This window comes from Notolabrus celidotus, chromosome 9 (assembly GCF_009762535.1).
Source record: "Notolabrus celidotus isolate fNotCel1 chromosome 9, fNotCel1.pri, whole genome shotgun sequence".
Lineage (NCBI taxonomy): Eukaryota > Metazoa > Chordata > Actinopteri > Labriformes > Labridae > Notolabrus > Notolabrus celidotus.
In genome coordinates, this window is record NC_048280.1 from 10291938 (window position 1) to 10303970 (window position 12033).

Consider the following 12033-nt stretch of genomic DNA (forward strand, 5'->3'; position numbering starts at 1 on the left):
TATCCTGTCAACACCCTGTTTGCTCACATTGATGAGCGTCCACCAACTATTTCTAAAAACTCGACAGGGTTTTTGTTTAACTTGGTAATTTTGCATTATAATACATTCGTCAGCTGTGATTATGATGATACACATATTGTTTCCTGTCAGTGAATGAAATATCGGATAAGTTGAGCTTCAGATGAAGGAGTGCTGCAGCTTTCTGATTGTTTGTCCTAGTATCAGACCCAAAAATACTTTATAGGTCAACTCTGTTTTTCCCTTTCATGGAGGATAAAACATGCACCACTCTGTTTGCATGACTGTCACTCACGGTGGAGAAGAACATGGTGAAGATGTAGACGGACGCTTCCAGCAGGTAGTGACTACGGATGGCGATGGCGACGGGAGGAACGAACATGAGGTTACTGAGACAGAGCAGCAGGGTGGAGAGGAGCTGGAAGCTGTAGGAGTAGGCCTCTGAGTTGTCCGTGCATCCCCAGCCGTCCCAGCCTAACACAAACACACACACACACACACACACACAAAGTCAGTACTGTACTCTGTTTCCAAAGCTCAGCCCCTTTGTATTAACAATACCTCTTAAAACTGACCAAATATCTATCTTTTGACAAGATAAATGCTTTGTAAGCCCTCTCTTACAAACACATATTTCACAGGAAAAATAACCAATGTGAAGTTGTTTATCCTGCTCAATAAAGCCTCCTGGTGTGAGCTCTATCCTCTGTTAACCCTACCTGTTTCTCCATTTGAATTGGATCCTTATCAAGTGCTTCACTGGATGAGACAGTGTGCATTAAGTATTCTTGAGCGCTGTTATATGCAGGGTTTGCAGTGTGAGACGGGCCAAGGGCAAACGTTGAATGCAAAGCGCCTGCCAGGAAGCAGTCACACATATGAAGTATGACAATGAATTTCACTGAAGAGAAAGCGGCTCCGATAAAAGAAGATCAAAGGCAGGATTTTAAAAAAGCCTCAGAGGACAAGCTTTGTTTAGTTTCATAAGCTCATCTTTTATTGAAAAGCTGTTGGTAATTAAGAGCCTGTTTTATTGTCTTATCCAAAAAGCTTCTATTAGGGGATTAATACAAGGAGACTGCAAGATTCATTTAGCCACTATACATACACTTTAAATGCTACAGTGTCAATCCAGTTCTGGGGGAGAACCTGTGCCATTCCACCTTGCTCTCGTGCATTTTTCATGTCACTCTGGGTGATGTATTTTTGGACAAATTAGAATTTCTTAGCAGCAGTAATGACCCAATTTCCTCCCAGAAAATGTTATCTTATCTTGCACGCAAAGATGCCTTTGACTGCTGAAAGTCACTTCCAATTATTAATTCATTGTCACACTTTTGGTAATTATTAATCGCTGATTAATAATTAAGGCTTTGTTGTGTATAAACCATATTTATCCAATTATGTCTACAGCTTCAACAAACAGCTTGCCTTGTTTGTGAATGACTGGCTTCCGTAGGTAGTTTTCTTTTAAGTGAATGCAGAGGACATGAGTAGATCACCTTATCTGGATTAAGTCCACATTTAATTTGTGTGGGATTCTGGCACACCTTCACGAGAACAATTTTATTCTTAGACCAGCACGTCTTAGCTTTGTGTGTGAAAACAAATCAACCAACGAAGAAGAAAATGTGACAGATATGACATTTATAGTTACCTGCTTTGCATTCGCATGCAGCGTAAAGGTAGTTGTTGGTGCGCAGAAGCTTGCACTGTCCATATGTCCCACAGTCATTAATGCAAGGAGTCAGGTATGCTCGCATATACACCTCTGCAGTGATATTGGTACAGGCTTCAAACCTGCAAACTCACACACAGACACGTTAAATTGGAGGGGGTATGAGGAAAATCACTGCAGAAACACAAAGGTTGAAAAGTGTTTATTTACAAGCCTGTTTTATCTGTATGAAGCTGTCTAAGCTACAATAGAAGCATTGGTTTTAAAGATTAAAGGCTGCAGTTCAGTTGCACAACTTTGGTTAAAGCATACAATGTGTAAAACACGGGCTTAGTCTCAGTGATGTCGCCCATTGGTTTCTGAAAAAGGGGTTATGACACTGTATTGGAAATGTTTACTGAACCCAACTTTTAGTCAACCTGGGAACAGACAAAGACGTGGAGCTGCGTTGCGTCTTTGGCCTCTTGGCAAAACGGCTTCATCGTGCCTACCTGTCAGTCAACTCGCTACATCCCTAATTATGCAAATCTATGCACAAGTCTTAGCTGTAATATTTTACATACAGATGTTATGGATTTTGTTTGAGTAAAGAAATTAGCTTTTCAGACTAAAGTCATTCTTTAAACCAGGGCTTGAACATTATTTTAATTTCTGTAAAAATGGTAACCTCATGAGTGTTAATGGGGATCCTTGGACCCTTGGAGCCAGCCTCAATCAGACATCTAGGAACTGCAGTTTGTCCAGCTTGTATGTTATAACAAAAGCGACAAGGCAGATAACCAATACTGGTTAGTCGTGATCTTTTGGCCCTAAAACGACAATACATTAAAATCAGGCATGATTCTGTAGTGGAAATCACTGCATGGGCTGGAAATCACTTCCAAAAACCACTGTCTGTGAGCACAGTTGGTGTCCCCTTTAGGATGAAAAAACACAGATGATCCCCTAATTGTTCGATTTGCACTACTGTGTAGTTAATATCTCAAATTTGTCCAATTCTATGGTTGATTAACAAGAATGGCGAGCTACACACGTGCCTCAACTCCATTCAGCAATTAATGCCAATTAGAAAATTAGGATGGTTGACTGGGTAGACATTACAGTTGTTAGATGTAAGCATGTTAACAATGTCATGTCAGCAGATTAAAATGCTGACAATTCTCTCAAAGAGAGATTACAGCCTCATGGAGGGTGCCTTTTTAGCCCCTCACCGATCTCTAGAGATCAAAGAGTCGTTTTCAGGTTTCCAGATGTCAGAAAATTGTACTCAGTTGGGCTGGTGCAATCTCCAAGTTCATAAAGCAATTATAAGAGTGATTTGTCTACAAGTTAGGTCTGTGCTTTAGAGTCTTCTTAACCAGGAATTCTTCAGAATACTCTACATCTACATCTCTTTGTTTTCTATATTTTTGTTAATGTAGACAAAGAAATAACACCTGCAAATTTTGTTGAACATAATGTGTTTATCTTTAACACTACACAACATAAGAGGGAAAAAAAAAGGTTCACAATTGTGCTTAAATGATAACTTTTTTGATTGCTTTACACTGTCAGTTACAAAGAATGAAACTTCAGACAAATGTCTTTCTTCGCCTGTTTCCCAGAGCTTTTCTTTTTAATTGTCACAGCTGTTTGCTTCATTTCAAAAATATATCAGTCAAATTAATTGTTGCCTTGAAGAGTACCTATCATGCACACTACCTCTTTTTCTTACCGAACAAGCCCTGATTGATTTAACATGTGTGAAATGTGAGCAAATCTGACACGTAGCTATGTCTATGTTTTCCATATTTTCCTACCTCAGCAGTGTTCTCATGTGAGGATGAGACTGTGTCCCACACCATCTGTTATTATTTGTTATTCAAATTCATTTGAGATTCCCATGAGGTCTGAGGAAAAAAAATCAGCTTAATTTCATTCTGTTCACATTTTGGCGTAATTAGGGATTCTGAAAACAGCTCAATCTGCTGAAATAGCTTGTGAAAATTATGAAGAGAATGTTGCGTCAGACAACTTAATGGACGTGTCTTCTCCCTCTAATACATTTCTTATAATGACTCTAAACAGACCTCTGAGACAGAGGGTGTAGTTGTTAGTTGAAGATAAAGATCCAGTGAAGAATAAAATACTATCTCAACCTGTTTCACAAGATCACTTTACTTGTATGAAAACTGGCACGGCATGATGACAAAAGAAGCTCTTGCACAATGTTTTCGATGATCCACGATGATAAAACAAACAAACTCTGGACACCATATGAAATATATATAAGGATGCAAGATGCCCTGCAAAAAGATCAAACTGTGTTTTTAGGCGACACTTTTCATTTTTCAAGCCTTTGTCGTATTTCAGAACTGACTTGTTTGAGTGTGTATTAAGTGTGTATTATTACCATAATATGCAAATATGAAATGTGCAAAATCTGCTTCCTAAACCCAAAAATCTATCCTCCTTCCATGTCATATGCTAGGTGTGAACCAGTAACACATTTATGAAGCCAATTCTAAATTAATCTGGTGGCTGACAGATGGGAGGGGATGTGTCTGAATCTGTTTAAACAGAGAGCCTTCACTGCAGCACTAAATTATTAATTTTGGTAAACAAGCCAGTGATTGTTATACGTAGAGGATTTTTTGAGAAATATTGAATGTCCTATTTTGCAATTGTCTTGCTACAATTGACAGCAAATATTGACTCTGAGAGGTTGCTTTGGGGCGCTGGGAACAAGCCAAAGACTTGATTATGAGGCTGTCAAACATTTATGAGCAACATTCATTCAGCTAGTTTTAGTGAATTTCTGCTTGTAAATGATGTTTTGGGGACTATCTGGGTCGACTTCTTCAGAAAATTTGCACCATGATTTCCTTACTAATAAAATAGTTCAACACTTTAGAAATAGACTAATTCCTTTACTTGAAAAGAGTGATGAGAAGGCCCTAATAAATATGAAGTTAACTCCAGCAGCTGCGGTGTTGAAGGGGCCCCATTCTTCAGCATTATTTTAAAGCCCTGCATTGATGACCATTCATTATTAAACCTTGTGGGGCCCCTCTAACAAGAGGGCACCGTACACGCTGTAACTTTTTCCCCGCCAGCCCAACGCTACTGCTACAGTTCCTGAAGTGTCCACTTGAGGCTGGCTTCAAAGGCCAAGGACGCCCCATAAACACCCATGTTAAAAATGCCCATATATTCAGCAAAATTAAGCATGTTCCAAGCCTGGACCAAAATAGATTTTTTTTTGCATAACAAGAGGCACAGCTGATTTGACTGAAAGGTCCACTTTGTAGCTCCATGCTAAGAGACCTAGCAGATTGCTTTAACGCCACCACTTTTCAGTTTCTTATTTAAGTCAGTATTTCCAAAGAAGTGACCATCATCGTTGGACTTCAAAACCCCTCTTCAGAAAACAAACAGATGAAGTCACTATGACTGTGTGCATGTTGTATGCAGTCAATGGTCTAGCTGAGTCCAAAGGTAACAAAACCCAACATCAAAGCTCAATAGAAGTAACCACTTTTATATATTTTCATTTTTAATTATTTAAGCTCTATAAGGTTGATTTGGCTCTTGTTTTTGTATTGATTTACAAAACAGAAGTTGCAACCCAAAGATTTTACTCACTCAAACCCTTAATCAGACAAACCAGATGTAACATGCAGTTCTCTGAGCCGAGGGTCTTTTAGCCTGATTCTTGCAGAGCCAGGCGAGTTCTTTCCTCCGGGCCATATGCTACTCTAAGTTCTGCAAACATCCGTAAAAGAGATGTCAAGCTCTAATTTTGAGCTTGAATAAGTCTGTTTCCCAAAGTGTTGAAATATTCTTTTAAGCTCTTGTCTTTTGACTACTTTTTGTGAAAAATTGATAATGATTAAAACATCTCACTAAACACAGTTGAGTGGTTGAGTGAAGTTCAGCAGTGGAGCAGAGTGTGAGCATACAGGATAAAGGATTGCCTGAAAAAATATAGAAAGCATCTCTTACCCGTGTTCAGTGGCACACAGAGAGCGCAGACTGAGGTACCAGGTGCCTGTTTGTGGGTAGGGAATCCTCAGTTTGGTGATGTTAGCAGAGGCATTTACAGTGAGGAAAAAGCCAGCCATGGACTCTGCAACAGACAGAAACAATGATGAGGCAGTGGTACCGCTGTCTGTATAATAATATGGACGACACGCCTCCATCTCCCCCATTGTAAAAGAGTGAGGCAAAAAGAGCGCCTTGATGGGCGCTGACATAGTGAGCTGGAGAAATTTTTTGTAATCAAGGTACGCGGTGAATCCATCTGGCTGGTGGAGCCGCTATTTTAATGTCGCACCTCTTTCACTGACCAAAACACAAGGTTAGCTCACCGTAAAAATGTCAGAGATCCCTCAGGTCATTAAAGTCTGCGGCAGAACAGATTCTTGTGTTGATTTAAAGCAGACACTTGGTTTATGGTGTTAGTTTTTGTTATGTTTCCCTTCACTGTTCCTTCTTTAGTTTGTTACTCAGACAGTTACAATTAGAGGAGGCAAGTTTTGGCTTCACTTTGGGACAGCTGTTGTGTCGTCCATGTTTTATACAAGCTGATGGTGGACCAAGACCTAAAAAACTAGAAGAGCTTTTGATATAATGGAAAAAGCATTAACACAAAGAGCTACAATTATCAGACTAAGATTGACATTTGTTTGTGTCTGCAGACTGCAGTTAAAATTATTTTTGTATGATTTTGGGAAAGGTGAAGAAATACTGCAAATATTGAAACAGCAGTTTAAACAGCAGTGCTGAAAAAGTGTCAATTATGGTGCAAGAGCAAAGGTGAAGTTGAAGTGTTAAAAAGTTGTTTTGGATTCTGTGAGAGTTAGACAGCTGAGAGAAGTTTGAAAAATTGACCTTAAACTGTCAGTAGAAGTAGAAGTCCTTAAAGAAATCTGTGCTTGTTCAAGTTATTATACTGAAACATTTTGTCAGTTGCAGTGTGAGCTGAAGTTTAAGCAAACATTTGGAGTCAATTGTGTATGATAGTCAAGGTTTTGGGAGTTTCGAGAGCTGAAAAGGGAATGAGTCTGTCAAAAGGTGAAGATCACTTCTACAGAAAAGGCATTTATGGTACTCAGGTTATTCTTTAAGAACAGCCTAAGGGGACAAACATTTTTATATTGGGGTATTTCTTTAAAGTTGAGTTACCTGATTCACATTTTAGAGATGAGTTCTCCCGTAAGAAGAGAGGCGTCCCGTGGTTCAGGCAGCCGAACACCGTGACATTAGCTCCTCTCAGCGTAGACTGCAGGAGGAAACAAAAGCAAACGTCATTCATCCATCCAGCCATCAGCCATCTGCTGCCATCATACCGCAGCGCTAACACCGGCCATGATTACCTCGACTTATTTCCCCTCAGCTGTGAGATAGTAAACTTTAAAACTAACAAATCAAGTGAAACTGCTCTCCCCCTGTCTGCCTCAGGCACCTAATGAAGATGTTGGCAGTTTATCTCCTTAAAGCATCAATTATACATTAACACACTCATACATTAAAAAAAAATAATAATAATCCTGGGGAATTATTCAAGCGTTGGGACCTGCATATGCTTATACAAATTAGCTCATTCTGCAGAGGGGTAGAAAGAGTACTACAGACCAATTTGGTGTATCAGTAAAGAAAGAGCTGAGGTAAAAACAGGAGCCAGAAATGACTGCAAGTGTTCAGAAAGCATCAGTGTGCAGTCAGGCATCAAATTCAACACTTTCTAAACTTCTTCTAATTTATTCACACTGTTTTTAGGGATTGAAGAGGAGGTGCAGCAGAGTCTTTTTCTACAACTAGTGGCAAAGAGCACCCAATTAAGTTACCTGAAACTGCCAGTCAAACACAGTAAAAGTTGTTGTGTTTCTGATAAAAACTTTACAGAACACTGTGTAGCACACTATGGTCATTTGCATCGCATCCAGAGGGAGCTGTGCTTGGTGGTATAGGGATAACTTTAGGCAATTATTTCTTGAATAAATAAGACTTCTTCAGCCCTTCCAGCACAGAGTGAACATAATGTATAGGCAGGGAGTTGGCAAAGTCGTTGATTAATGCGGCGACTCAACAAACACTTTGCCAGGTGCTGAAATTTCAAGCTTCCTAAACTCACCATCTGGTCTACTCTCCTGGTTGTAAGACTCAATCACGCCCACTGGCATTTCAAGATATAGTCCCCTCCCTCAAACCTCCTCCACACTTTTGTCCTGGCTCTCCCTTGAAGATGGAGCTTGAGTGAGAAACACTTATTGCTGGATTACGAGAAGGGCAAACCAGTCACAGAGCCAAGAGACTGCATCAAGGTCAGAGGGTCCCGAAAGAGAAACTCTCTCTGTGCTTCTCTTTCTAGAGTTCTGGTTGGTGAGTTAAATAACTCAGTAAGAAGTAGACTCACTGGCTACATAGTGAAGCCAGTTTATCCATCACTTTGGCTTCTCTTTTCAAGATCCCAGCAGGTAACATTTTGAACTTTATGGATTATGTGGAAGCTGGTCAAAATGAATGTGCCGTTTTATTCCAAAGTTTAACTAAATGCTACATTTAATTCAGATTAGTTGTGTGGCTCAGGAGACACAAATTGCTGTTACTTTGTCTGTGGAGGGATTTTGTAAAGGTATTCACACAGAGGGTCATCGTCCCATAATCTGTCAATGCAAATAATCAAGCCCAGATAGTCACAACAACTGTATTGGTATTGATATTCTTAAAGACAACAACATGAAGCCTGTATGCCTGAGTGAGTACAGCGTGATGAGATGGGAGGAAATAAATTCCCTCACAGGAACTGTCCCTCCTCCTGGCCCAGATAAAGTTCCACAGAGTGACTCAAGACCTCTTTTAGGACTTCATTGTGTTTTTCACAGTAATTGTCTGCCAACTATTTGAAAATGGAGCCAAAAAACAAACAAACAAACAAACAAATAGAGAAAAAAACTGGAAATATATTTTCTTTTGCTGCGCTTCAAAAACTCATTACTTTTTCCTCCTGGCACACAGAGAATCTTATGTGATAAGATCACTGTGCATGAGGAGGCTCAGAAAGAGAAATACAGCCAAAAATATCAATACACCAATGAGAATAAATAAAACTGTCTTTAACTGATATGCTAGGGGGTATAAATAAAGGTGCGAATAATAGGATTTTATGTAATTTCGTTCATAAAAATCAACACAGTTGATGGAGCCTGGGATCAGTTTTACACCAATCCACCTAAAAATCCACCAAAATGAGATTAAGTGCCGCAGGAACATTGGGATCTGGAATTGTTTACAAAGATCACAACTTGAGGCTTTGTGTGTTTAATGCTTAATATGTTTGGATGACGTGACTTTTAGTGAGGACTATACTGGATGCTTCTTGAAATATTACCTACCTCCCCTTCAGACTATGAATTAATAGATGAACATTTATTTGATGCAACAAAGGAAAAATATATACGTAGAAGAAACCTGTTAAAGCTCCTGAAAGGAACTTTTACATCGATGTTGGTGACCCCTGTGGACAAAGACATGTGTCTTAGCTGATCTTGGTCTGTATGTTTGAAAACAGAATGAGAAGAAACAAGGAATGAAAAATAAAGAGGAGGAACATTTCAGTTCAGTTTTGAGAACTACTCCTCTGGTCCAGCAAATCCAGTTAGAGGAGTGTCTTGTCGTTACGTGTCATATCACCCATCATGTGTTATCCATTTCCAGGTCAAAATATAACTTCACTTGCTAGGAAACACGTGCTCTCCTCCATGCTCTATTTGTTGCTTTACTAGTAAATAAAAAGCCTTTAGATTATCAAAACTTATGGTTGACGGGGAGCTGGCGGCCTAGCCATCTAAGCGCCCCACATACAGAGGCTACAGCCCTCATCGCAGGGGTCGCCGGTTCGATCCCCAGCTGGTCGACCATTTCCTGCATGTCTTCCCCCACTCTCTATTCCCGACATTTCCTGTCTCTCTTCAGCTGTACTATAAAATAAAGGCAAAAAGCCCAAAAATATAACTTTAAAAACACCCAAAACTTATGGTTAACGTGTAGAAACGCAATATGCCATCTGCTCATTTGTGTAGTCCATCATTCAACATGGCTAACGTTAAAACTAGCACAAGACGCTTGCTTGGCTAACAACATCTACAGGATAACACCAATCACTTACAAATACATTAACCAAAAATGTATTAGTTTAGTTTATTTAGGCTCCCTTTGTGACTTTGTTTTCTACTTGTCTTAAAATGTAGCACATTTTTGTAAACTTAGCAGCTTGGGAAGAAACACCTGCTCATTCATCACAGTTTGCTAACGCTACCTGCATGCAGTGAATCACATCAGCAGAGGGAGAAGAACCGGACTGTGTGATCAGTGGTCACTTAAACCCTCAACAGTGTATCTTACTCTGGCTATTTGTAATGTTTAAATGAAAAGCTTAATATTATTTGTGGCTTAAAATGTTACTCCTATCAATGCATCAGTAACTAGCATATGTTTACACATTAGCCCATTGCTTCATGCTAAGTCAAGGAACGTCATAGAAGTTTCATTTTTCAGTCATTTTAGAGTGGAACTGGAACTGGAACCTTCCCTTCTTCTCTTTTTCATCACATGGATATTATCAGTAGAAAAATATATGTGATTGAGAACTTTTTAAAACAGCTAGGAACACGTTACTACAACATATAATTGAAAATACAATACGTGGATACAGCTTGGACCTGGAAACAGTTTTATTTAGAGGTGTAATGTCACCACCAAAGAACTGTCAACTTTATTCCTACATATTGACTTGAATTTTCAACGTTCCAGCTTTTTTCTTGAAGTGCACAATGAAAAAAAAACGTTTTTTTTCCATAACTAAATGCCTTCTAAAGACAAAGCTCCAATAATAATGTTGTATTGGCAAAAACCCGGAAGCCTCAGCTAGAGATAGACCGATATGTTTTTTTCAGGGCCGATACCGATTATTAGTAGCCAAGGAGGCCGATAACTGATATTTGCAGCCGATATTCATTTGCAGTAAAAGGGGAACCATTGGTGTAAAAATTTTGAATAATAACAAAACTCCAACACTTAACTTTGTTTAAATGCCTTTAAGCATATGTTTATTAAACAGCTTTTCAGATTTGCAACATGTTAAAGGTTTTTTTTTTATCTTAGGCTATAGACATCTTTGTTTTAACATTCTAACACAAAGTGCAGGGAGCTCCCAGGCTCAGCAGCATGTCTTACAAAGTTAAAGGAAAACTTAAACAAATAAATAGTTCTCTTAAGGTATCTACAGTAAATAAAGTTTTCCAAAATGTCAATACAACTGAAATGTTAATATTTCACTTATCTTTGTTTTATGGGGGTATTTCAGTTTTTTTGAAGTGGGGTTGTATGAGTTTTAAATCACTAGTAATTGTAGGGGACACAACGGATGCTGCTCAGCTGGTCTCCTGTAATGAGAAACTGCAGGAGAAATGGAACACAAGCTACGGTTTCTGCTGACAGTGAAATTCCTGCCTTGTGATTTAGTGAATTTTGAGCCAAAATAACCCAGTTTTAAATTGATCTCTTATCAGCTGTCGGATATTTTAAAAATGCTGATGCCAATATGCGTCAAAATGCCGAATATCGGTCTATCTCTAGCCTCAGCCCAAACAATTTGAATATCTCCCTTTATCTAACAGCCACATGTTAGATGTCCACTACTCAGTGCGTCCTTGTTTGAGTTCTCTTGTAAGAAAAGAGCCATCCAGTGAGGCAAGGATGCTTGAGCAGGAAACATCAAATTAAGGTCTAAAGATGCTCTTGAGATGAAGATGATTATTTTGTGATAAGTCTAAACCCTCTCAATTTTATCACTGAACCGTTCATGTGCTACAGATAATACAAAATCTCTTTATCCTCTGTGTGTGGAGCTGAAATTAAGATTTCATTGATAACTCTTTCATTTGAATCTGTCTTCCAGCTCTCATATAATTCCCCCTGACCGTTCCTCTGCACTCTGTATCATTGCTGTCCATTAACCTGCTTTTAGTGCCTCTCTGTTGTCAGGGCATTGTTGTTAATTTCACTCTTCTGCTGCTCTCCTGTCGTATTGTGGCCCTGTTTTAAATTAATGTCTAAAATTTAATGTTAATTTTGTTTGGATTCTAATTTATTGCTTTTACTCAGAGAGCACTTTGTAACAATGTTGTGAATACTGCTGCATTAATCATGTTTAATATTGTGATTTATGTGCCTGATCCATTATGCAGCTGTTAGTCATGATTGTGGAACGTGAGTGACAGAGGCATTAATCAATCAGGAGTGTGATCTCCCAGCAAACGATGCTCAAGGTTAGCGACTGTAACAAACAACTGCAG

The 12033-nt window shown here is 39.0% G+C and overlaps 1 protein-coding gene across 2 annotated transcripts in view; it reads right to left on the minus strand.

The window, feature by feature from the left end:
• Window positions 1-12033, minus strand: part of tmem8b (transmembrane protein 8B) — a 55776-nt gene that overhangs the window by 16295 nt on the left and 27448 nt on the right. For both annotated transcript variants that reach the window (XM_034691098.1, XM_034691099.1), the window contains exons 7-10: window positions 6863-6959; window positions 5681-5804; window positions 1676-1818; window positions 314-492 (exon numbers count right to left, since the gene is read on the minus strand). In XM_034691098.1, the coding sequence (XP_034546989.1) occupies window positions 314-492; window positions 1676-1818; window positions 5681-5804; window positions 6863-6959 (543 nt within the window). The remainder of the gene's footprint in view (window positions 1-313; window positions 493-1675; window positions 1819-5680; window positions 5805-6862; window positions 6960-12033) is intronic.